Source organism: Gilbertella persicaria (assembly GCF_025201335.1).
Source record: "Gilbertella persicaria strain CBS 190.32 chromosome Unknown B0P05scaffold_21, whole genome shotgun sequence".
NCBI classification, from domain to species: domain Eukaryota; kingdom Fungi; phylum Mucoromycota; class Mucoromycetes; order Mucorales; family Choanephoraceae; genus Gilbertella; species Gilbertella persicaria.
The window spans coordinates 345,049-369,698 of record NW_026251982.1 but is presented as its reverse complement, the minus strand read 5'-3'; the positions used below and the strand labels follow the sequence as shown (position 1 = coordinate 369,698).

The 24,650-nt window shown below is 37.3% G+C and overlaps 13 protein-coding genes across 13 annotated transcripts; 9 read left to right on the top strand and 4 right to left on the bottom strand.

Moving 5' to 3' along the window:
- Window positions 1-287: 287 nt before the first annotated feature.
- B0P05DRAFT_571912 (Gar1/Naf1 RNA binding region-domain-containing protein) lies at window positions 288-1,672 on the top strand (the record flags this gene model as incomplete). The annotated part of the gene is made up of 4 exons (XM_051581411.1): window positions 288-389; window positions 432-542; window positions 590-1,290; window positions 1,336-1,672. The coding sequence occupies 4 exons, from the start codon at window positions 288-290 to the stop codon at window positions 1,670-1,672; spliced, it is 1,251 nt and encodes a 416-aa protein (XP_051434687.1).
- Window positions 1,673-1,680: 8 nt separating this feature from the next.
- Window positions 1,681-2,727, bottom strand: B0P05DRAFT_543133 (uncharacterized protein). The gene is made up of 3 exons (XM_051578397.1): window positions 2,681-2,727; window positions 1,982-2,631; window positions 1,681-1,924 (listed from the first exon to the last, which is right to left on the bottom strand). The coding sequence occupies exons 2-3, from the start codon at window positions 2,258-2,260 to the stop codon at window positions 1,697-1,699; spliced, it is 507 nt and encodes a 168-aa protein (XP_051434686.1). The 5' UTR covers window positions 2,261-2,631; window positions 2,681-2,727; the 3' UTR covers window positions 1,681-1,696.
- A 532-nt stretch (window positions 2,728-3,259) lies between these two features.
- On the top strand, window positions 3,260-4,188 carry B0P05DRAFT_543129 (uncharacterized protein). Its single transcript, XM_051578396.1, has one exon. It carries the CDS (start codon window positions 3,353-3,355, stop codon window positions 4,145-4,147), a length of 795 nt encoding a protein of 264 aa, XP_051434685.1. The 5' UTR covers window positions 3,260-3,352; the 3' UTR covers window positions 4,148-4,188.
- Window positions 4,189-5,505: 1,317 nt separating this feature from the next.
- Window positions 5,506-8,202, top strand: B0P05DRAFT_614876 (Alpha/Beta hydrolase protein; the record flags this gene model as incomplete). Its single annotated transcript, XM_051583405.1, has 6 exons — window positions 5,506-5,688; window positions 5,744-6,126; window positions 6,177-7,067; window positions 7,121-7,443; window positions 7,494-7,519; window positions 7,565-8,202. 6 exons carry the CDS (start codon window positions 5,506-5,508, stop codon window positions 7,832-7,834), a joined length of 2,076 nt encoding a protein of 691 aa, XP_051434684.1. The 3' UTR covers window positions 7,835-8,202.
- A 282-nt stretch (window positions 8,203-8,484) lies between these two features.
- On the top strand, window positions 8,485-9,692 carry B0P05DRAFT_543123 (uncharacterized protein). Its single transcript, XM_051578395.1, has one exon. The coding sequence runs from the start codon at window positions 8,519-8,521 to the stop codon at window positions 9,599-9,601; it is 1,083 nt and encodes a 360-aa protein (XP_051434683.1). The 5' UTR covers window positions 8,485-8,518; the 3' UTR covers window positions 9,602-9,692.
- Window positions 9,693-10,292: 600 nt separating this feature from the next.
- B0P05DRAFT_450818 (CRAL-TRIO domain-containing protein) lies at window positions 10,293-11,398 on the bottom strand (the record flags this gene model as incomplete). Its single annotated transcript, XM_051573883.1, has 4 exons — window positions 10,293-10,507; window positions 10,550-10,757; window positions 10,801-11,192; window positions 11,239-11,398. Coding segments are annotated over 4 exons (975 nt in total), but the record flags the coding sequence as incomplete, so codon positions are not given.
- A 489-nt stretch (window positions 11,399-11,887) lies between these two features.
- Window positions 11,888-15,102, bottom strand: B0P05DRAFT_510739 (alanyl-tRNA synthetase; the record flags this gene model as incomplete). Its single annotated transcript, XM_051575602.1, has 4 exons — window positions 14,761-15,102; window positions 14,618-14,708; window positions 14,278-14,571; window positions 11,888-14,229 (listed from the first exon to the last, which is right to left on the bottom strand). Exons 1-4 carry the CDS (start codon window positions 14,899-14,901, stop codon window positions 11,888-11,890), a joined length of 2,868 nt encoding a protein of 955 aa, XP_051434681.1. The 5' UTR covers window positions 14,902-15,102.
- Window positions 15,103-15,711: 609 nt separating this feature from the next.
- Window positions 15,712-16,376, top strand: B0P05DRAFT_571906 (uncharacterized protein; the record flags this gene model as incomplete). Its single annotated transcript, XM_051581410.1, has 4 exons — window positions 15,712-15,882; window positions 15,940-16,007; window positions 16,086-16,196; window positions 16,250-16,376. The coding sequence occupies 4 exons, from the start codon at window positions 15,712-15,714 to the stop codon at window positions 16,374-16,376; spliced, it is 477 nt and encodes a 158-aa protein (XP_051434680.1).
- A 568-nt stretch (window positions 16,377-16,944) lies between these two features.
- On the top strand, window positions 16,945-20,243 carry B0P05DRAFT_543111 (WD40-repeat-containing domain protein). Its single transcript, XM_051578394.1, has 7 exons — window positions 16,945-17,278; window positions 17,327-17,414; window positions 17,459-17,707; window positions 17,750-17,943; window positions 17,990-18,235; window positions 18,279-19,775; window positions 19,817-20,243. Exons 1-7 carry the CDS (start codon window positions 17,066-17,068, stop codon window positions 19,904-19,906), a joined length of 2,577 nt encoding a protein of 858 aa, XP_051434679.1. The 5' UTR covers window positions 16,945-17,065; the 3' UTR covers window positions 19,907-20,243.
- Window positions 20,244-20,538: 295 nt separating this feature from the next.
- B0P05DRAFT_470558 (mitochondrial glycoprotein) lies at window positions 20,539-21,302 on the top strand (the record flags this gene model as incomplete). Its single annotated transcript, XM_051574567.1, has 4 exons — window positions 20,539-20,652; window positions 20,693-20,751; window positions 20,809-20,941; window positions 20,988-21,302. Coding segments are annotated over 4 exons (621 nt in total), but the record flags the coding sequence as incomplete, so codon positions are not given.
- Window positions 21,303-21,416: 114 nt separating this feature from the next.
- On the bottom strand, window positions 21,417-22,553 carry B0P05DRAFT_587478 (uncharacterized protein; the record flags this gene model as incomplete). Its single annotated transcript, XM_051582595.1, has 3 exons — window positions 21,417-21,695; window positions 21,761-21,892; window positions 22,392-22,553. 3 exons carry the CDS (start codon window positions 22,551-22,553, stop codon window positions 21,417-21,419), a joined length of 573 nt encoding a protein of 190 aa, XP_051434677.1.
- A 547-nt stretch (window positions 22,554-23,100) lies between these two features.
- B0P05DRAFT_470638 (uncharacterized protein) lies at window positions 23,101-23,463 on the top strand (the record flags this gene model as incomplete). Its single annotated transcript, XM_051574572.1, has 2 exons — window positions 23,101-23,154; window positions 23,203-23,463. The coding sequence occupies 2 exons, from the start codon at window positions 23,101-23,103 to the stop codon at window positions 23,461-23,463; spliced, it is 315 nt and encodes a 104-aa protein (XP_051434676.1).
- Window positions 23,464-24,019: 556 nt separating this feature from the next.
- Window positions 24,020-24,508, top strand: B0P05DRAFT_571904 (C2 domain-containing protein; the record flags this gene model as incomplete). The annotated part of the gene is made up of 3 exons (XM_051581409.1): window positions 24,020-24,062; window positions 24,114-24,168; window positions 24,214-24,508. The coding sequence occupies 3 exons, from the start codon at window positions 24,020-24,022 to the stop codon at window positions 24,506-24,508; spliced, it is 393 nt and encodes a 130-aa protein (XP_051434675.1).
- Window positions 24,509-24,650: the final 142 nt, after the last annotated feature.

Sequence of the window (24,650 nt, the reverse complement as noted above, 5' to 3'; positions counted from 1 at the left end):
TAGAGAGAGACAGAGAGAGGAACAAGTGTCTACATCACTTAGACTTTTTGAACCATGGTCATTGTGCTTCTAAAGACCTTTCATATGATATGTAAAGAATAATGCAATTTCTATGATGAGTGGCTTGTTACCTCGCTATGCCAAGATGAGTTTGTATGACTTGGATCTGATTGGCTGTACTCTTTTCTCGGTATGAATGGCACAGGTATATTTATGCAAGCAAAGTGACTATTTTTCTTGCAAAAAAAATCCTATTTTACTTTCTCTTTCTTCTTGTTCTTCTTGCTATGAGTGCTTTTCCTAACGATCTTCAGTTTGTAAGTGAATTTGCTCAACAAGATATTTTGGCTCGCGGTCCTCAACACGAAACCGCTACACAAAAGACTGAGGTACGTATATATCTATTTGACCGAGATCTTATTGTTCTTTAGTCTATTGTCAAAACAGAAGAAACAAAGATAGAAACCAATACTGCGAGCACAAATGTACAAGTCGAAAATGAACCTAAAGTTGAAATTGAACATGACATTAAACCTGAACAGGTCAGCTATAAACATGATTATACATGTATATTCATATAAAATAATAGATGGATGTAGAGGATTCCATTGATAACGCAATTGCTGGTAAAAAGACAAAAGAAGGCTATGAAAGTAGCGACCTTGACCTTTCTTCAGATGAAAGTGATTCAGAAGAGGAAGAAGAGGAAGAAGAGGAAGAAGAGAAAATGACTGATAATAGAGGTACCAAGCGATCGAAGATGGATTTGGATGATTTTGAAGACGATGGATTACTTGCAGATGGCATTGTCAAGACTGCACATGAAATCACTGACTTCACTATTGAAAAGCCTCAGTTTGAAATTACACCAGACACACCCTTGGTTTTGGCAGGCAACGTCTATCATGTCATTGATAATGTGGTGGTTGTTCATTGTCGCCCTGGATCTGAATTCAGTACTTTAGATCAAGGCTCTTTATTGGTCTTTGAGAACAGACAAGTATTGGGTGAAGTATTTGAGACATTTGGTCCTGTTGCTCGACCTTATTATTCTATACGGTTCAATACTGCTCAAGAAATTGATATGGCATTGACTGTTGTGGGCGCCCCCGTCTTTTTTGTGCCCAGCTATCAAAAGACACAGATTGTTGAAGTCGAAGCACTGAAAAAGATTAAAGGAAGTGATGCTAGTAATATGTATGACGAAGAAGTAGAAGAAGAAGAAATGGAATTCTCGGACGATGAAAAAGAATTAGAATACAAGCGACAAAGGAATCAAGCAAAAAAGATGTAAGTCATAATTGATCATGATTGAGGTTGACAATGCTATGATAGGAAAAAGAAAAATGCAAGAGGAACACCTAACAAGCAAACGCATGGACCACCTCTCAGAAGAATGCCTGTGGATGACTTCAATACAGCATTAGACAATTACCCAATGCCTCCTCGTCAACAACAAAGCTATGAAGATTTGTTGGATGAATACACAGGCACTCGTCCTCAACAACAGCAACAGCAACAGCAACAACAAGCATACCAAAGTCCAGAGCAATTAGTATCTGCTCTTTACCAAAACAATCAACAACCACGTCCAAAAAATCTAATGTCAATTTTTGGTCAAGCACCTCCACCTATTTCTGAACTAGAACGTCAAGAAAAAGAATCCATGTAATATCTCCCCCTTTTTTTATTAAAACTATTTCTTGAACAAGCCTTTAACGGAGCTCAAAACTCCTCTCTTTCTACCTCTTTGTTGTTCTTCTTCCTGCTCTTGTTCTTGTTCTTGATTAGAAGGAGGAGACATAAAACTCGATTGCAATTCTTGGATCGTATTCATGTCTAATTGAATGCCTGCTGCTTGCATATCTTTTGCTAATTGAGCTACCTTTTCTTTCACTTCAACATCATTCATGACTTTCATAAGCTATGATCATATCAGTGATGCGTGTATGTGTGTATAATTTTTAATTTTTTTTCTTACCTGCATAAAACTGGGTTGCTTTCCATAGACATCAACACCTTTTGATTGCAAAATTTGAGTGAAATCAACCAGTTGCTGCATAATATGAGGGTGTTGCTGTATCTTATCGATAAGAGGGTGCTTGGGTGCTTGTTGCCAGTCGTGTGAAGAAGCAAAGAGCTGTTTAGCAGTGGTATGAAAACTACCATTTGGAATATGAGGTTGAATACGTCGAGCGGCTTGAAAGCCAACTTGGCGTGAAGCTAAAAAGCTTGCTTTTTGAGCAATACGATAGAACATGATAGTGTAAAAAAGAAAGAAAAATAACAAGGTATGCTATTTTAAATAGTCACGAAATTACTGCGAATTGGTTGCATTGTGATTTCTGGAACTCGGTCATCAAAATTAATGGATTTGTGCAAACATTTTGTGGCAGAAAAAATATGTAAAAAAGACGAGATATCCTAGTTGTATTGACCTTGAAGTACATATTCCCCTCTTAGATAAACGCGACAATGGTGGCCATGATTCAGCATGCATAGGAAAAGCAAGCAGCTGAAAATAGGGCGTTTCTCAAACCTATTAAAAGATAAACACAGAGTTAATGTACACAGGTGACATAAGATTATGTCATTACATGAATAAGCTGTAGTTGCTTTCTTGAATTATATCTGTTAGTAAGCTTAGTGTGATGCAATCATACATCAAGAGATATCTTACTGTAAGCTTTAAAAAAAACGCCTTGGTGGCAAGTGCATAGATTCTCCTCAACTGTAAATCAAAAAAAAAAAAAAAAAAAAAAAAAAAAAAAAAAGACTTGCAGTAATTCCTTTTTTAGTTTAAATGTATTCACACTTGCGTGTTTGATCTCTGATTTCATACTTTAGGCTTATACATATACATAGAAATTATTCGTCTCATATATACAAGAATATTCGTACAAGCTCTCTGGAAGCTTCTCCTTTTTTTTTAGAGTTTTTTATCATATAAAGTCCATAAATCAAATGCATGGTATGCCAATCAGATAGACTTCTTTATACATACAAATACAATGCGTGATTTTTTTCCATTGAAGAAAAGTTCGTATATTTTGATACTATAGCCAATACTATCAACGATCTTTTAATGCATGCTGAGGACTTTAGGACACTCAAAGCAAGTCTATCACATAAAACTCGAGAAAAGGAGACAGTTTAAGGTTGTTTTATTTTAAAAAATGAAACTATATCGAGTAAGAAATGCCAAAGCATGTAATACATAGGTTCTTTTTTATTTTTTATTTTTTTATTTTTAATATGCGCACAACCTGCTGTTTGCAGATATAAACACTCTTTTCGTAAAGACTTCTTCTCTTTTTTCTCTTTTTTTTTTGTGTTCTTGAATACATTTTTCATGAGATCAATAGGGCCCCTCAAAATTCTAAATCGGTTATCAGACCTGTTTCATTATACAGAACCAAAACGCAAGAAAGCCACTGATTGTAACGACAAAAGCTCTTCTGAGCCTTTAGACAAACAACTGTTCAGTACTACAGCACCGCAAAAGACCACAAACATGAGAAAACGACTCAGACAAAGTGTAAGATCCATCATTGTTACCAAACGTTCAAGTCTGCCTGGATGGTTTTATTCTTCACATAAAAAAAACTCAGGCACATTGCAAAGCGCCGCCATGTCCCCCTTGGATTTTAATAACCGGGACTCAATGGAGAGCAGTTGCATCCATCTCAGCAGCCCCTACATTTTATATCGACTAGGGTGGAAGAAAAGAGAGCCTAAAGAAGAGCATTTTGATGATGAAAAGGTAGAGATAGTGATTTCAAATTCGATCAGTTCTTTCTTGTCATTTTCAACAGATGGGTTTCAACATTTTCGGTTTTCTTCCACCTTGTTACCAAATCAATCATCATCCTCTTATCGGCAAAACAAAGGTTGCTCTTCAATCTATACCACATTTACTTCAGTAAATGATACTGATTCTCTAAAAACTATGCCAAGCGAGCAATATCGACAAGAATCTTGGGCAAGCAGTCAGCAATCAAAAGAAATTGATGATAGATTAACACTAGCAAATCTAGTTGACGCTTTTCTAAGTGATGCCATTTCAATTGCTGACAAAGAGCTATTGCAAGAACAAAGCAATCAAGAACAGCATCGAAAACCATGTGTACATACTGTTAAACCTTAAAAATGATAATACTATACAATTCTTTTTTTTCTAAAAACAATAAATGCATTCATTAAGATTTTTTGCTCTATCATGCTGTTCTACACATGATCAATGCTTAAACTTCAGTAAGATATGAAGATTTAATTACATTTATGTGTGGAAAATCTTCAGATTTGCTTTAAATGATAATCGTATTAGGCAAAAATGGAGGATTAAAGTGCTCTTTTGGCGAGAGATCGAGGCTCAATTAGACTCGTTTTATCACTTTTATATTCTATGAACATTTAAGAGTAGTTTGCAGTAAGATATAGGGCACTTTTGAAGTTGTTTTTGACCAAAAAAATAACTATGAAAAATGGGCTTTTGTAAAGACAATCTACTCATGAATCTCGCTCAGTCTCCGACCAATTTTTTTCTTTTTAACTTTGCGAAACAAGACATAGGGCTCTTGAGGTGTTTAAGTACTCAATAGAAGCGCAAAAAATGCCGGCTTCATATATTGGTTTTTACTCAGCAAATGTACTATAAAAAGCGGTGAGTCAGGCTTAAAAAACCTCCAAAATAAAACCTCCATTTTTTTCAAGAACCTAATATCTAGAATATCACATTTTTTTACATTATTAAATCCGCAAAGAAAATAACTTTAACTTTTGTTAAGCACTACCGATAAAAAAACACCGCTATCATTCGCTTTTGGAAAAAAGCTTGATTTTGAGATGTTTGCAAAAATTTCGACAATGTTGTAATTAAATATCCGACAAGATGGGGTTTTGGGCGTTTATTATGGCGAAAAGTGTACAAAACGATGTTGATCGTTTTTTTTTGTACCAAATTAGACTTTTATACTATGTTAAGTATGCGGGTCTCTGTAAGGGATCATTCAATTGAAACATATTCATGCGGGCAATTAGTACGCGCAGCATTTTGTATGCTGTTACACTTGTGTAGAAATTTTTTCGAATTATGGCACAACTTGAAGTTGATCATTTCTTGATGATGAATTAGACAAATAATGTATCTTTGATATGATCTTGATATCATTAGTTATTATTCATTGAAAGAAATCTCTCAAATACAATGCTAATTGTATTGCATGTGCTTGTCGGCGAGAACGCTTTATCCATGCATTAAATAGCTTCAATTTGTGATAATGTCATACATCATACTTACTAAGCATTCTATTTCTTGTGACACAATACTTTTACTGTTGGTGTATATTGTCTAAATAATTCCGAGCAGATGGAAGCAACACTTTCCTTTTTCACAGGTAAATCTCCTTTTTTGTGCACAGAATGCTTTTTTGGCTGCAAATCTCCTCTCTAATATAAAGCCAGTTCTCATTTGTTCATTCTTTTTTTTTTTCTCTCATTCACAAAATGCTATTTAAAAACAAGCTCCTCCTTTTTGGAGCTTCTTTATTCAGTATGACTGTTATTATGGCCGAAAAGTTTACACCTGCTGATCTTATTCAGTTACCTCGTCCCGGTGTTCCTGTCACTTCACCTAGTGGTGCTCTTGCAGTTTATGCACAGTCTGCTTACAATATAACTGAAGCAAAGGTATTTTCTCGGTTAATTTATTAGTATTTGTTGATTCAAACGCGTACATATTTAGACAGTTCGTAACCTTTACCTCTTAAATATCGATAACAACTCAGTGGAGGAATTGACAAAACCATCTTTTGATACTTCGGATAGCGAACCTTTTTTCTTGGATGATCAACATATCGCTTATTTTCACCACGACAATGAACTGAAAGAAGACGTGGATCAATTGTATGTCATTGATTTGGAGAATAAGCAAGAGAGTCCTTATCGTCTTACGGATTTCCCTATTTCCTTTGGTAACTTAAAATATAATGCTCAGCATAAGCTTTTAGCATTTTCTGCTTCTGTCTACAATGATGATGGTACTTTGGAAGGTACATTAAAGAAGGACAAGGAAATCAAGGAAACCAAGAAAGATACTGCCTTGGTTTATGATGAGCTTATGGTTAGGTAAAAGAAAAAAAAACAGATTTTATGGACATGTGCTGATTTTTGACTAGACATTGGGATGATTATGTAAAGGAAAAGAAGAACAATATTTTTGTTGTCGATGTCTCTATCATTGACAGAAAATACAAGATCGCTAGTGAACCCATCAACTTGTTGAGAAAGACTGGCTTGGAATCTCCTGGTTTCCCTATGGGCGATGCCAGTGACTTTGATATTTCTCCTGACGCCTCTCAAATCGCTTTCTTGGCCAAGATCAACACAAGAGATAACGCCTGGCAAACATCTGCTCATATTTACACTGTTGCTACAAACGGAAAAGGAGCTCCTGTTGCTATCAACAAGGACATTCCTGCTGCTTCTTCTGCACCTCATTTTATTTCTTCAGGTCTTTTGGTTTACTTTCAAATGATGGTTCCTCAATACGAATCTGACAGAAACCGTATTGTTGTCTTCAACCCTAAATCTGGCGAAAGAAAGGTGATTGCTGATTCATGGGACAGTAGTCCTCATGAAGTTACTTCTTCAGCTGATGGAAAGACGCTGTATGTTACAGCTGAACAACAAGGTCGTAACAAGATTTTTGCAGTCAATATTGATACTGGATCTGTAAAGACATTGACAGAAGAACACTATGCCACCGGTCTTACTGTTCTTCCTTCCGGTAATATCTTTTATGGTCTTAGTTCAATGAAGCATCCTGTTGCTCCTCATGTATTGGATGTCTCGACTAAAGAAATCAAGCCTCTTGCAGTTGAATCAGGACTTGCTGAAAAGCTCAAGACAATCGAATTCTCTGAACCCGAAGAATTAAGATTTACCGGTGCCTTGAATGATCAAGTTCATGGTTGGTATCTCAAGCCTGCTGATTTTGAAGAAGGCAAGAAATATCCTGTTGCTTTCTTGATTCATGGTGGTCCTCAAGGTGCTTGGAATGATAATTGGTTTGTATTACATCAGGTGCATGATTTGCATTGACCTAACTAATTCATATTAGGTCTACACGTTGGAACCCTCAAATCTTTGCTGGTGCTGGCTATGCTGTGGTAGCCCTCAATCCTCACGGCTCCACTGGTTATGGTCAAGCTTTCACTGACTCTATTACTCGTAATTGGGGGTCTTATCCTTTTGAAGACCTTGAAAAAGGCCTTGATCATGTTTTGGAAAAGTATTCTTATCTTGATGCTGAACGTGTTGCAGGTTTGGGTGGATCCTATGGTGGTTATATGACAAACTGGATCAATGGTCACAGCGATAAGTTCAAAGTTCTTGTCAACCATGATGGTGTCTTCTCTACTACTCACGTCTATTACACTACAGGTAATGTTACATATCAACATAAACAGGGTGATTAATGTTTTGTCTTTTAGATGAAATCTACTTTGATGAAAGAGAGGTAGGACGAAACAAGTAAGAAAAGATATACTGATAAGAGATATAGTTTGGTGGATCTCCTATTCAACCCGAGAACAGAGAAGGATTCGAAAAGTGGTCACCATCAAATTATGTGCAAAACTGGAAGACACCCATGTTAGTGATTCATGGTGGAAATGACTTTAGATTAACATTTGATGAGTCTTTATCAACATTTACTGCTCTTCAAAGACAAGGCATTCCTTCTCGTCTTTTGTATTTCCCAGATGAAAGCCATTGGGTATTGAAGCCTGCCAACTCTTTAAGATGGCACAAAGAAGGTAATGTCGTGAATTAGAAGCCTATATTCATTTTCTTTATAGTTCTTGAATGGATTGGCAAGTATACATCTGAATCCACTCCTACTCTTGTCCTTCAAGATAATTAGATATGTGTATGTTGTCATTCATAAAATCATCTTTGAAAAAGTGCGTGACTCTTTTTTTTATCTATTTCATTCATGCAAAGAGGGGAGTATACATTGCTCCGTATCTAAGAAGAATCGATTTCAGCTATTTTATCTTGCCAAAAAAAGAAGTTGTTTCAGGGTCAAGATGAATATGATTTATGACTGCTTAAAAAAAAAGCGACTCTATTATTTGAAGGAGATCTTTCAATAATGAATTAATTCAAGTATGCTGAAATGAAAAAAAGGAGGTTAAAACTATTACTGTCATCTTTTGTTCGAATCGCTTACAAAATTCCGTTTCAATAAGTCATGCAGACAACAACAACAAGCAATTGACGCACACAAGCATTTATTAACTGCAGATCTATGTTTTGATTGTTGTTCTGGAACTTGCAAATACGGAAAATAATAAAAAGTTACAAAAGGAGTACAAGTTACACAAAAGAACGTGCCTTTTGATTTGGCATGTTTTTCCAATTTACAAAAAGAAGAAGAAAAAAAAAGTTTTTTTAATTCTTTCTTTCCTTTTTGTTTTTGTTTTTTTTTTTTCCTTTACCTTTAAAAAAAAACAATATGCCTACTTTTGCTCGTGTAAAATCTATCAAGCTTCCATTTAAGAAAAAGACGGAAGTATCAAAACAACCACAACAACCACAACAATATTCTCACTCTGTTTATGTTCCTGAGCCTAACTTATCACCTACAGTGATGAACAACAATGTCAGCTTTACAGATACACTCAAAATGATATCAAAAAAAGTAGAAAATACTCAATTTGATGATGTTTTTGGCTCTTTTTTCTTTAATGATAAACGCTGTCAAAGCCGAGCTCTTTTTATGGCAGCCCGCCTAAAACAAACACTAGATGGCATAATTAACCCTATTCGACCTAGTTCAAGTCACGGCGCATTGTGTGAATTATCACCGTCGATTATGCCAAGTCCGTCTTATTCTACACCCTTGAATGCTACGTCAGCGTCATTTGATGCACCAACAGTCGATAGTTTTTGGCGTCTAGTGACGCATCGATTATATACACTAAATTACATATTGTTTGTCTTACCTGCTGACTCCCAAATGCGAGAAGATTTGTTGAAGCGATTAGAAGCAGATTTGGCCTTGAAAGGAGATGGAAAAGAATTGGAACGTCGAGGTGGTATGGAAGCTCATTTTGCAGTAAGATACGCACTCGAACATCGACGACGTCGTAAGCGAAAGACTTTATTAGAAGATGCTTTTGCAGAAGAAAAAAGAAACGGTGGCAACGTAGCAGGCGCTGTTTTAATAACGGATGACGAGAAGAATAACACCAATAATAATCACCTGGTAGAACAGGCTAGACAAGTGATTGCGCAATGCCTAGAAAGTGAATCCAAATTGGGTCATTCAGAAAAAGATGCCATGTATGTGTTCCATACAATGCGAGCAGGCTTATTAGATGCTTTTGAGCCTCATATTGAGTTGGAAGAAGATAGAGCATTAAGACACAGATTAAAGCGTTTAGTGGAGAAGAACAGACCTGCCGTACCAGCTTATGAGAATCCTTTTGAAGATGAAGACCTTGTTGTTACAGAAGATGAATCTCTTTCTGAACCTTCAAGAGAAGTGGATAGTGGATTCTATGATGGCTGGACCAAATCAACAGCAGCAGCATAGCCCAATATTTGCTTATGTGTATTCTTATGATCTATATTCCCTCTCTCTCTCCCTCTCTCTCTCTCTCTCTCTCTCTCTCTCTCTCTCTCTCTTTTTTTTTTTTTTTTCTTTCCTTTTTTATTTATAACGTTCCTCCCTTTTAGATTGAATAAAGCAGAATTATTTTGCATAACGTCATAAACTCTTTTAAACGTCATTTTTATTATAACTAAAGCGTCATTTGGCTACTACCTATCTGAAGAAGTGTGTTTATGCCAAGAGAAGACGTCTTTTGACCAGCAAACAACACTTCCAAGATCAATAAAGAAAGATGCTGCACTAATTCTTGTACTCCATTTCGAAGTAAAACACAGGCAACAACCCAGTACACAGTGCGTTGGTATTTGACCATCTTTCCGAGTATTCTGAGTGTCACTTGCCGAAGAGTATGTTCAAAACGTGCTATCAATCTCATAAACCAGTTTTGAGGGTTGTTGGGTACAGGAGGAGAAAATTGTTCTTGTTCTTGTTGAACCCTATCCAGTTTCTGAGATAAAAGCCAAGATACGCTTTCATGGTTTGTATTAGAAGAGGAAGGTACATGATGAAGGAAGTCGCTCAGTTGTCTAATGGTTGTTCTTAAGCGTGGAGGCATGCCATTCCCCAATTTTGAGGATAAGGATATACTTGAATAGGCTCTTGCAAGACTCGTCAGGTTTGTATGACTTGCAACAGGCGTAAGTGAATTGGATGGTGTAGCATACAGACTGAAAGAGGAAGGAGGTCTTGTTACCTGTGTCATGGCAAGTGAATCATAATAAATAGATGAACTCGAACTGCGTCTACTCAAAACAAGTGGTGGTCTGTATTTGGTATAATACTTGTCTTGGCTGAGACTCCATTCAAAATCATCTTGTCCACCCAATGCTATCATTCTATGAGTAATTGTACACATTGTTTGTGCTTTACCTTTTATCAAATCTTGGTCTTTAATCAATTGTTTGAGTTCATGTGGTTTTGGAAAGTTGACCTTGGCTTTAGCTTCTTTGGATAATACCAGCTTACACATTTGCCAAAGACCTTGATACATCCACCCAAAATTAATTAAATTGACGGTGCCTGTCAAGCCTGGATATCTTCTGAGTAATGTCACAAACGATTTAAATAGATTGATATCCTATCTTATTAGAATAAGGTGTCTGTTCTCTTTTTATCCTTACAGTGGGTAAAGAAGAGGCATTCTTAAAATCAATTAAAACGACCATATCTAAAACAATTGGATCTTCTACTTGGTTTCTTATTCTTTCTTGTGTTAAATCCCATATAAGTAATCGTGCTGTCTCGAGTATGAAAATAACGAGTGGTGTGAAAAATTCAGCAGAATCACATTCAGAAGGCTGGGGTAAATGCGCTAATTGAACAACCAGCACAGGCCTACATATTCTGTCCTGTTTGTGAAAATAGACAAGGGGTTGAGAAAGAAAGTCAACAAGTTGACAAGTACGAATTCGATCAATGTCTTGCGTTATTCTCCATCGGATGGTATCTAGTAAGAGAGACAATGTTGTAGGTAACGAATAGTTGTTTTTTCTTAAAAAACGAAATAGGGTTACTAAACACAAGTTTAATGAGTGGTTGTCTCTTGTTTGTTTATTTACATTTATCGTTCACATATTCGTTTAGATTATCAGCTTCTTCAATGTCTAGTTGAAATTCATGAATCAAGTGAGGTATTTCTCTTTTGATTGCATTTTGTATGCTGTCAATAGCTCTTTCATGTTGTTGAAAGAGCTGGTTGTTTTCTCTATGTCTTTTTTCATAAAAGTTCATGCTGTATATACATAAAAAAAAATAGCTAAAAGATAAAAAAAAAAAAAAAAAAAAGAGAGAAAATATTATTTATAAAGACAATTTCATGTGAAAAACAAATATTGGGCTTATGTAAAGTTGTTTAAGACTCGGACTGTTAAACAACCGGACAAGTGTCTTGAGCTTATGATGTGATCTTTCGCAAATCAATCTTCAATTTCCTTTTTGAATACATCATATTACCTGTATCAGTCCGCTGCAAGCGTAAGTGTTTATCAAAGTAAAGCAAAACAAAATCATAGCTAAAGATTTAACAGAAAAAAAAAATAATTACCGAAGCCTGTGCAGGTCCAAATCTTTTTACCGCTATAGTTTAATGTATTCAATATTTATCATGCTGGTGGGTCAACACATTGCCATTTGGCCTCGTTTTGTGTAATAAATACAAGGAATCAAAATGTTTATTAGATAAAATGAATAATGTACATAAGAAAGTGTTTAAGCACTGATCTTAAGCTTGGCAAATTCTTCAGCAGCCTTCAAAGCATCAGGTAATCCATCAATCTTATCACCAGAACCTTGAGCAGCATCATCTTTACCACCCTTCTTACCACCAATCTTCTCACAGACAACAGTAGCCCATTCAGAAGCCTTCAAGCCCTTTTCAATAAAGTTCTTGCCGACAATACAGTTGTGAGCAACACGACCAGATTCTTTATCACTGCTAAAGACATACACAGCCTTATCCTTCAAGTTAGTCTTGGCATAGTTGATGGCACCACCCAAAGCTTTGGTATTGTTACCCACAGGCAATTCAGCAATAAAGTAAGAGGCTTCGGGATTTTCTTCAAAGTACTTCTTGACGGCTTCACTGGCTTCCTTGATTTGTTCAGCTTTACGAGCCTTTTCAGCATTGTCAAATGTCTTTTTGATTTGAGCAAAACGGTCACGGAAAGCAGCCTTGGCAACAGAAGAAATGACAGCAGCATCAAGTTCCTTTGAAACAACCTTGAGGGCAGCTTCTAATTCAGATCCGTTCAATTTCTCAAGACGGTCCAACTTGCCAACAAAGGTTTGTGCTTCACGGTGAGCAGCAGTGGCTTCATCACCTGTGACGGCAACAATACGACGAATACCCTTAGCAATACCTGTTTCTTCAACAACAGCAAAGTACTTGATATCGCTGGTCTTGGCAACGTGAGTACCACCACAGAATTCAACACTGGTTGTCTTCCACTTGGGGTTAGAGACATCTTGAGTGATTTCGTCAACATCGAAACCGATAGAGACAACACGGACGGGATCAGGATAAGTTTCGCCAAAGACGGCTCTGAGACCATGGACAGCCTTGGCAACAGCTAAAGGCACTTCCTTGGAGTAAACCTTCATGTTCTTGGCAACAAAATCGTTACAGATCTTTTCCACTTGTTCTAATTGCTTAGCATTGACAGGTGTCTTGAAAGAGAAATCGAAACGGAGCTTTTCAGGAGAGACAAGAGAACCCTTTTGGTCAATGTCATCACCCAAGACTTCACGAAGAGCAAAGTTGAGGATGTGAGTGGCTGTGTGGTTGTTTCTCAAAGGGAAACGACGGACATCATCATAAGAAAGCTCAACTTGGTCATCAAGAGACAATTGACCGTACTTGAGATGACCTACATGCAAGACATAACCACCATAGACTTGACAGTCGTGAACAGCAAATTCAGTACTACCGTCCAAAGTAATGATGGAACCAGTATCGAATTCTTGTCCACCTGATTCAGCGTAAAAGTTAGTCTTGTCAGTCAAGATACCAAAGTGACGATCTTCAGGAATATCAGCAGTAGAGTCAAGGAACTTGTGTTCAAAGAAAATAGCCTTGATTTGACCTTGGACATTACCAGGCAAGTACTTGTACTTGTCATCTGTTTTGGGGACAGCATCATTATTGTCTAAAGCACCAAGATCATGGACATCAAGGGCAACCACACCTTGGCCATTGTCACCGCCCTTGACCTTACGAGACTTGTTCTTGGCAGCCTCTTGAGCAGCTTCAAATTGAGCTTCGTTGACTTCTAAACCGTTTTCTTCAGCCATGATACGAGTCAAATCAACAGGGAAACCATACGTGTCATAGAGACGCCAGACGTCATCACCAGACAAGACAGTAGAACCAGATTCCTTGGCCTTCTTCATGTAAGCTTCGAAAAGCTTTTCACCGCGATCCAATGTCTTGGAGAAAGCAACTTCTTCCTCGTCCAAGATGGCCTTGACATCATCAGCCTTCTTAGCCAATTCAGGGTAACCTTCCTTCATTTGTTCGACTAAGGTATCCACAAGAGAAGAGAAGAAGGATCCAATAGGAACATTAAAGTACTTGCGGACGTAACGAGCACCACGTCTAAGGATACGTCTCAAGACATAACCACGACCTTCATTACTAGGAACACCACCATCAGAAATAGCAAATGTCAAGGTTCTAATGTGATCACCAACAACACGGTAGGCTGTATCGATACCATCCTTATCTTCTTCACCCAACAAACCTGTGTATTCTCTAGCACCGGTCAATTCCTTGATCTTGTCAAAAATGGGTGTGAAACAATCGGTATCGTAGTTGGAGTATTTGTTTTGAAGAATAGAGACAAGACGTTCAAGACCAAGACCAGTATCGATGTGTTGATTAGGCAAAGTACGAAGAGAACCGTCTTGTTCTCTGTTGAATTGGATAAACACAATGTTCCAAATTTCAAGGACATTAGGATCATCCATGTTGACCAAGTGAGCAGCATCACGTCCACCAATACGATCATAGTGAATTTCAGAACAAGGACCACAGGGACCGGTTTCACCCATTTCTATACCAAGTAAGTTCATCCTGTATTATTTCTAATGATCAATCTTACCCCAGAAGTTGTCCTTGACGTTACCAGGAAGCAAGCGCTTTTCTTCAACACCAAGATCTAACCACATTTGCTTGGCTTCAAGATCAGCAGGAAGACCTTGCTTTTCATCACCACCAAAGTAAGTCACATAAAGACGATCCTTGGGGAGATTGATGACCTTGGTCAAGAATTCCCAACCAAATTGAGTAGCTTCCTTCTTGAAATAGTCACCAAAGGACCAATTACCCAACATTTCAAAGAAAGTGTGATGGTAGGTATCTTTACCGACATCATCTAAATCATTGTGCTTACCACCTAAATCATCATCAATATCTCAGATAGATCAAATGGATTACTTTACCAGCACGAATACACTTTTGAGAGTTACAGGCACGCTTAAGACTGGCCAAAGAAGAGTTGGGGTCAACTGTACCCAAGAAAAGAGGTTTGTACTATATAAAGCAAACATGAGTCATCATTTCTGATAAACACAAACTCGCATACCTGGTTCATACCGGCGTTGGCAAACAAAAGAGTAGGATCATCATGAGGAATAGTAGAAGAGGAAGGGACAAAAGTGTGTTGATTGTCTTCAAAGAACTTGATAAAGGTGGAACGCACCTTGTTAACGGGCCACTCAGTCATAGTATGAATTGTAAGGAAGAAAAAAAAGGGGGGAGGAAATATGTCAAAAAGTAAAAAAAATGAATAAATTTTTAAAACAATGAACCAATCAACGCGAATGAAAACACTGTCACAAATAGACTTTTTTTTCCTGCATATGACTACGGAACACTTGAAAGTAGGACTCCATATTGGAAGAAAGAGAGAGAGAAAAAAAAAGAAAGAATGATTATTTAGCAAGGTATACTCAATACAAATTTAATACACTGTAGATAGATAGTAAGTCAGTCTGAATACATTATACTGCCTAGTGTCTGTACAGTGCTTCCAGCGTCAATTGGTTACCTTACCGAAAAAATTGGTCACCTTTCTGAGAACCAATTGGTCACTTTTTTGAGCTCCAATTGGTCACCCCTTAAACATTTTACAGACAGTCTATACAGCTGAAGAAAATAGGTTGGGCCAGAAAGAAAAAATTGGGACACTCTTTTGAAAATGGGTCAGTACTTCAAAAACGGGACAGCCAAGAAAATTTGGGACACTTATTTTGAAACAGGACAAGGATACAGTGAAGCTGGGAAATATTGGTTGATAAAATACAGGTGACGTAGCAATTTGATGCTGTCACATGGATTTTTGTTACTGTGTTGGGAAATCAATTTTTGTGAACTCACACCCATTTAACAATACTACTTTGGTGTGTCCTCCTGGTATGTCTGATGCAATTCCTCTGAATTGTCTTCTTTTTGCGGTTGATGTTGCGATTTTCGGCTCTCGTAGTCAAGTCCAGCATATGTTGAACCTTGCTGCTGAGCATTCTTACTCTTCGTTATGTCTTATTTTTCTGAAACTATTCCTGAGAACTGGGATTTCTTTGATTGTATTAAAAGAAAAATGAACGAGAAGTCGTTTGCCAGTTATCAGCATCTGTTTGATTCTATTCGAAGCGATTTAGATCGTTTTGACAATGAGATAGCTGTTTTGTGGAGGGAAAACAGGAAGGTAAACTAAATAACCCAATTAGGTTTAAAGCTGTAAAACTTATTTGATCTTCTGTAGAGCCTTATTCTTGATTTCTTTTTGAAATCCAACATCACGCCTTTTGAAACTATCCAGAACAAACCAATGTAAGAACATCAGCCTCGTTTATTATAAATTTGAAACTAATCACTTTTTATTCTATACGGCATTATTTTTATTTTCAGTCTAACATTGGTTCAATTGAGCTCACATAAAAAAGAAAGCGCAGTAGTAGCTGCTCTAAACCGTTTAGTGAGCTCGAATAAAAATATGGCAGCAAAAATTCTGTATGATTTGTAAGTGAATGTCTCTTTTGAATTGCGTTCGGTACCAACAATATTTCTATTAGACTAAACAGTTACAGTGATTCTGAATCAATTGATTCTAAGGATGAATCAATTTTTATCAAAAGAGCTTTAAGCCCTTTTTTAAATGCAATTTTTCCTGTCGGTAGTGATTTGAAGAAGGACAGATAAAACTGGATTATTCCTTATGATGGCAGAACGAAGTCGAAAAATGTGATAGATGCCCCCCCCTTGGTATCGTCGATTCTTCTAAATCAATTATATGTTATCTTTATCTCATTATTATTAGCTATATATATATATATATATATATACCTCCTCCCAACCCAAAAAAAAAATTGAATTATGCTTAGGCAAGAAAGATATAAGGAAGAAAAAGAGAAAAAAAAAATATACATATATATATAATTATTATACTTAAAAGGAAAATAAAGCGTGGCTCTGAGAGCATCTATCACATTTGCAGACGGAGTGGAGCCAACTGAGATTGTATTAGGAACGACAAACGATTGAAGTTCAAAAAAGTGACCAATTGTTTTTCTAGAAAAGCGACCAATTGGTTCTCAGAAAGGTGACCAATTTTTTCGGTAAGGTAACCAATTGACGCTGGAAGCACTGTACAATGAATAAACTAATTTAAAAAAATCCTACAAGTTTAATTGGTAACTATATATCCCTAAGCAATAGGAAGCTATTCGTGCGATTTTTATATACTTGCACAAAAGCCTAAAGGTGTAACCGAAAAGGGCATCCATTTATTTCAAGTAACAAACCCAGATTCAATGACCGTTTGCAACACGCAACATTGCACACACACACACACACATATATATTGAATATTTGTTTCTTTTCAAAAACGTATGAAAGCAACTCGCCACAAGGTTTCTTACGTCGTCAACTTGTGCAATGAAGAACGGGCTCATTGCCTTGGTGTCAACTCATTAGCTATTGACACTACACGGGAAGGAGGCGTGTTGTATTCAGCTGGCAGAGATGGTGTAGTAGCCAGTTGGGATTTGCATTTGAAGTTCAAAAGAGAACAAGAGTACTGCACACTCGATGATCCTACTGAAGTATGAATCTGGTTTTCTATTTGCTTCATTGCTCACAGTTTATGATAGACAACACCCAAGGCGACATGCAAAGCATTTTCACAAATGCATACAGACTGGGTGAATGATATTGTCTTGTGTCAAGGAAACACTTGTGGTAAATCATGTCCAATCAAGTCACTGTATTCATCTATCCTATAGTAGTGTCAGCTTCGAATGATAGAACCATTAAATTGTGGAAGCCTTCAAGCGATATGAAAGCAGCACATACCATTGGACACCATATGGATTATGCAAAATGCCTTACTTATGCTTCTCAACCTGGTTGGGTTGCCAGTGGTGGTTTAGATAGACGCATCAATATTTGGGATATTGAGAAATCAGAAGCATCCCTTACTATTGATGCAGGCCCTGTTCATCATTATACGGATAACACAAGTGAAAACACAAGTAAGTGTCTGTCTGGTGTGTAGCTATGCTGACTACGATTAGATACAATGCACAACAATTCCAGTAAATGCTCTATTTATGCATTGGCTGTCAATCCATCCGGTACTTTAATGGCCTCAGGTTCCCCTGAAAAAGTAGTTCGATTATGGGACCCTAGATCAGGCAAACGCATCAGTAAACTGACAGGCCATACAGACAACATTCGTGCCTTGTTAATTAGTGATGATGGACAATATGTAATCTAAACATGGCGTATGGTTGCAATTCACTCACTGTTTATAGATTCTTTCAGGTTCATCTGATTCTACTATCAAGCTTTGGTCTGTCAAAGCACAACGATGCTTGACTACTTATGAAACACATCCTGACTCTGTCTGGTCCTTGTATTCGAATCACCCTGAACTCAAAGTATTTTACTCAGGATCAAGAGATGGTCTTGTCAATAAGACACATATGATGGGACAAGCATCACTCGATGGAGAAAGTGAATGCATTGGCTTATTTAGAGAAGATAGTGGTGTGCTTAAAGTAAGTTCATATCACAACAAACAGAACGCCTTACATGGAATAGATTGCAGCACTTGACGATACTTATGTATGGACAGCCACTTCTAGCTCAAGCATTCATCGATGGCTATCTGTTCCGCCTGCAGAAACACGCCAACTATTGCCTCGATCGAAGCTTAACCCCGAAATTCCTTCTTCAGCATTAATCAAGTTGCCCATGGCTAAATCTCCTTACACTTCACACATACCAGACTCTTATGTCCCTAGTGACCAAATTACCATGTACGCTGGCTCAGTGCTTTCTATCCCTATCAGCTATCAAGACGACGATTTAGACAATCAAAGTTCGCTTGTTCCTTTACGATCAGAACCAGACGATGTGATACCTGGCAAGCCTGGTATTATCTCTCACTTGATCTTGCACAACAGACGCCATATTCTGACCAAAGACACGAATGGCGAAGTCACTCTATGGGATCTCACGAAATGTGTTCAAATCAAGAACTTTGGTAAACAAGACATTGAAGATGTAGCCTGTCATGTCAATAGTATCGAGAGTTTTCCTGCTTGGTGCTCTGTGGACACCAAAATTGGTGCTATCACTGTTCAGCTGCATGAATTTAATTGTTTTGACTGTGAAATGTATGCAGATGAAGTAGAATTGCCAAAAGACTATCAAGTACGAGAAGATCAACGCCTGAATATAGGAAAATGGGTCTTGGCCAACTTGTTTCATCAGTTTGTTGCAAAAGAAATAGAACAGGGTGAGATTCGATTTGAATTGGATCAACCCGAAAAGCCAGAATCAGTGAAAAGTAAATCAGGCCAAGCCCATGAAGGTATGCCTGAGCAAGCACCTGCCACACCTGCTGCGACTCCCATACCACCATTGACGAACGAAGCAGAAGGTCCTAAATTGCCTTTGACTGCAGTCACTACCCATACAGATCAATCACCTTATGTGCCATCTTCTCCACAAACAGCTACCTTGAATGGACCCTTTACTGCTCCACCTTCTTCTAGTGTTCAGCCTGATTACTTTTCTGGTATGCATCATCCACCTACTGTGGCTCGAAGGGAATCTTCTGTCCAGATTCCACCACCTGCTGCCTTGCCCACTTCCCCTACTTCCCCTACTAGTAGTAATTTCATGAACAAGCTTAAAAACTTGTCTGTCAAGGCTAAATTAACACGCATACCTACCAACGAAGATAAACTGCCTACAACTGAGACACTAGCCCCTACCACATCTACACTCTCTATCCATGCATCACCTCAAACGACTCAAGAAGAAGAACAACAACAAGATGGCGATGGTGATGAGCCCGCTAAATTAAAAGAGATTGAAGAAGAGACTAAAACTGAGTCTTATTCACCACCTCATTTAGACGATTTTCCTCCCTTAGATATACCTTCTTCTACTATGATCATCATTGCAGAAGAAAGCGCAGAAGCTTCAACTGGCATGGATTTGTATCGTGGTACTGTGGGCTCATTAGGCCGAGATGTAGACACCATTATTGATGTTGCTCCATCTTGGTTATTGTCCTATCTTCTCTATGTAAGTAAAGATCTTGAGATGATATCCATTGACACTATTAGAATAAGACACCACCTAAAGAAACAGTCAAATTGACATTTGTATTACGACCTGCAACAGATTCTTCCTTGGAGGAATTACCTGGAGGGTAAGACGAATCATCCTTATTTGTACTTATCTAAATTGAAATAGACCTAACAATCGATTATTGGCTAATCGCGTCTTAAGAGTAAGGAAACTGATTCAATATGTTGCTGAGAAACTTGAGATACAAGATGAATCTTCTATTGAATTGCTCTGTGGTGAGACTCTATTGACACCTACTATGACACTTGCTGCAATTAAGCACCACATACTAAAAACAAGTGGTGATATTCCACTGATGTATCGCTTAAAACAAGTCAAGACTTGAGCACTTTTTTTCTCTGCCGGCAGAGAACATTTATTTTTTTTTTCTTTTTTTTTTTTTTGCATGATTTTTGTGGCTGCTCTATTTTAAAGCGGAGAAAGTTCGCATTGTTGAAATAAATTTCTTCATCCTATCCCTGTCATTTTCACTTTCTTTTTCTTTATCATTGATGATGGCTTCTCGTCTTTTGCGTTCTTCTCTTCGTGCTATTGCTCGTCCCAAACTTGTTAAGAGCCTTGTAGCTCCTTCTCCTCGCCCTTTTGTGTTCAACGCCACACGCTCTTTTTCTGCTGCTCTTCCTCGTATGAGCAACAGTGCTGGTATGAACACAATAAAAAGAAAAGAAAAGAAAAAAAAAACTGACGCGCTTGTATAGTTGACACTGACCTTATTCACAAGTTGGATGAAGAACTTCAATACGAAAAGTCCAATGAAGAAGAAGGCCAACCCGAGTTTGTCAAGGACTTTTTGCAAACCAATGCTTTCAAGGTAAGTTGTTTGTTATCCGTATGGATCTTAACTTCTTTAGATTGAAGACAAGGCTGGTGTTGATGAAGTCAGTCTTGTTCGTACGTTTGGTAACGAAAAGTAAAGTAGGATAGTAGCCATACCAAGAAAAAAAAAAGATTGACATATATCTTGTAGGATCCGTGTCTTGTTTTCTATTTCAGACATCAATAATGCTACCTCTGATGAATTCCTTCCTGAAGATGATATGGTTGAAAATGAAGAAGAAGTTGTCTCTTTCCCTGTTCGCGCTTCTGTCACTATCGAAAAGGTAAATGAGATGATAGAGATGACATGTACTGATCACTGATTAAAAGGAAGGACAAGGTGCTGTTACCATCGATACAGTTGCTCAAGACGGTGAAATTGCAGTTGAAAGTGTTATGTACTACAAGGATGGCAAATTAGCCAATGAACAATCTGCTGAAGCTGACTGGCAACGCCGTGGTCTCTACATTGGTCCTCAATTTGCTGAATTGGATGAAGGTCTTCAAAGTCTCTTTGAGCGTTACCTTGAAGAACGTGGTATTAACTCTGCCTTGGCTAATTTCTTGCCTGATTATATTGAATACAAGGAACAAAGAGAATACACTCAATGGCTTCAAAGTATGAAGAACTTCGTTTCTGCCTAATTTTAGAATATCCCAAGAAATAAACATTGTTGATTTAAGCAGCGTATTGCAGAAACTTTAAACTTGTTCAGATTTTAGCAATCACTCTAACACGAAATAAGTACTTAATTTCTGCTAAAGGTGCGTCGCGCCCAGCCGGAGGAATAACATTTCAGCTTCAGTTGCTGGCGTGCGGAAAACAACAGGCTTAGGAATAGTTTGAGTTCGCATAGGTGCTTTGCCTTTGCCTTCTTCTTCGACTTCCATCATTGTGATTTGCTGCCTACTTGGTCCAGCTTCAGATGACATGGTAGGTTCAGCTTCATAGGGAACATTTGTACAAGGACGCTTAAAACCTTCGAGCATTTGAGCTTCTACACTTTGCTTTCTTTTCTTTGCAACAGTTTCGCCCTTCTATTGAATAAAATACAAATGATATAGATGAGTAACTAATTTGTTTCTAATAGAGATGTATGTACCTTTTTAATAATAACATTTTCATATGTTTGGATAGGACGTTCACTATTATTCACACGCTTGGCCCATTTGGCTTTAACATCAGCAGCATTCAAATTGTCTCTTTTTCTTCTGTACTTGCTTAAGCGGTATTTCTCATTTCAAATGATCATTCTTCTTCTATTTGATGAAATGATTAAAGAACCGTTGTCAATGAAAGGACCTGCTTGCTTCATTGGTTTCTTCTTTCTTCTTGCCTTTTTGAGATTCATGCATAAACTTGAAGTATGCTTTCTTTTTCTTTTTCTTTTAGGAACCAAGTGCACACATAGTAATACCGACACCAGCTTGTTCAGCAGAATATTGATCATTTTATTCTCATCCCGCATCGATACCAAATTCGCCCTGTAGTTTGTCAATGCAGAGTCATAACAGGCCATATGTAGGGTGTTCTTTGGCTGAATCAATTGGCTTACTGAATCAGTAACCGCTTCTAGTAGGCGCATTTGGATAGAATATTTCTTTCTTGTTCTGGCTTGTAGACCTCGTACACCATAAAATGCAGATTGTGAAAATTTAGTGCTCTCTTTGAAGAGGTTTTGGGATGTCCTTGGCAAAATCAGAATCAAGAAAGTCGCGAGTAAAAGGAGAAACAGAGATGGTGATGTGATTTTGCAATTCAAAACCACTAGGGACTATCTTTTTGACTTGGAAACCATTGGCTGAATTGAGTGTCACTTGTTCACCATGGACAGCGAAGGTATAGTTTCGAAAGCAAGATATGGTAGCTATTATGATGACTTGAAATTCACTCATGAAATGAGAGGCGTAAGGCAACTATTGGTTCTATTTAGTCACAAAAGCATTCTTGAATTCTCGGTCCAATCCATGTCTTTTCAACGAATTAAAATAAACAGATCATTAGAGCTATTTTGAATTAAGAGGCGCAAGTCAAGACTAGTATGACAGTATCAAAGATATTGATAGTTCGCTCAATAGTATGGTTATAAAGCAAATTTATTGAGCTTAAGCCAGAAATGTCGATAACCAATGGATGACTAAACCTTTTAATTGCTCTCTTGTTAATGATGATTTTGAGAAAGCTTCTTCTTTTCCTTTTTTTAGCATCATCTTGCTATTAATGATTTACAGAATAACAAAAAGAATTGATTTTGTATTATTATTATTAAGCATTTGTACACTTAAAAGCGAAAATAGCACCTTACAGTTCAGTTAAAGGACTGTAGGTTTGAAGTTATTCAATGTATAGTTAAGCGGAGGCTCAATCCAAAAATGCAAGTGGGCAGATTTGTTATTTCTCGCTTTTTTTTTCTTTTTTTCTTTAGCTCTCTCTCTCTCTATTATGTGCGATACAAATTGGTGTACCTTTTGCGATTGTGCAGTGAGTCCAAACTTGGTATGAGGCCAATAGTATGATCATACATTGCTCTAATAGCGTGTATAGGACTCTATCTATTGCTCAGAAGAGTGTTTCCGAAAAGATGCTCATGATGAACAGACGAGTATGATGTCACCATTATCATCTCAGCAAGATACCACTAGTATATGCAGTGATGATCTTGCTGCGATGCATGTAGATATGCTTCCTTCTTCTCCTACCGAGCCTATGTTATCGTTCACAAACAGCCATAGTGCTGATCATTCGCTTGTATCCACACCTCAGCATAGTTCAATTAATGAGAAACTGAGTCCTTTTCAACTGTAAATAAAGACAATGTACATATACCATTGGAGAAACATGCACACAATAATAAACAAATGGTACTATTGGCTGAATTATAAACAAACGGGCTTTTGGCTCAAAATGGAAAAGGTTACACTTGCCTTATTATTTCTTCCTTTCATTCACTCATATCTGCAAGCCATAACCGGGTAATTAAGAAAAATATTTTTAGTACAAAACGATACACTTAAAAGAAGAAGCGGAAGCTTAGCACAAATAAATAAACAAAAAAAGGGGAAAACAATATCCAAAAGTTGAATGTCCAGTTCTTTTCAGGACATGTATCTTTGCTTAGCAGTTGGTTGGTAAAGCAATTTGATTGGTGCTATTATGCGTTGTGATTGTGTTCATAGGAAATAAGGCCCTATTAACCGTTTAAAAAAAAAAGTCATGATGGAATCAGAGTTATACAAGAACAAAAGAATATATATGTTGCATAATATATCTATCATGACGTAAACAAACAGAAATTGCATCTGTGGCATCCATTATAAAAAGAACAAGCAGAACTCATTTTGATTCTCTTTATTCTATTCAAATGTTTGACAAATATCCTGCTGGTATTCTCCAAGTTACAGTTAGTAAGTATTTAGTTTTCTTTTTTTTTATGTATGCTTATTCTTCTTTTTTAGTCGAAGCCCGTGATCTTCACGATGAAGATTTGGTTGGCCAAAATGATGCCTTTGTGTAAGTAAAGAAGTTAGACACAATAAAATCTCATGTTTATATTAGTGAATTATACCTTGATAAGGACTACAAGCAAAGGACTTCTGTTGTAGACAATTCCAATAACCCTGTCTGGAACGAAACCTTCACATTCAATTTGGAAGAAGGTCGCCATCACAAGCTTTATTTGAATGTCATTGATAAGGACCTTGTTGGAAGTGATGATATTGGTGAAGGCAAGCTTGAGCTTGAAGAAGTCTTTAATGGTACTCCTACTGATACCTGGGTTAAGTTACCCGCCAAGTTGGGCTTGACTAGCCATGGTGAAGTTCATTTATATGTTCAATTTACTCCCAACTAATCTTGTATATCTCATTGTAATCATCACTCGGAAATAAATATATAAATAAAAAAAAAAAAAAAGACCTGTCTTGTAAAACTATATAAAGTAAAAGGGGGGAATGATTAGATAATATACCCCCAATCAATAGGGTCCATTAAAA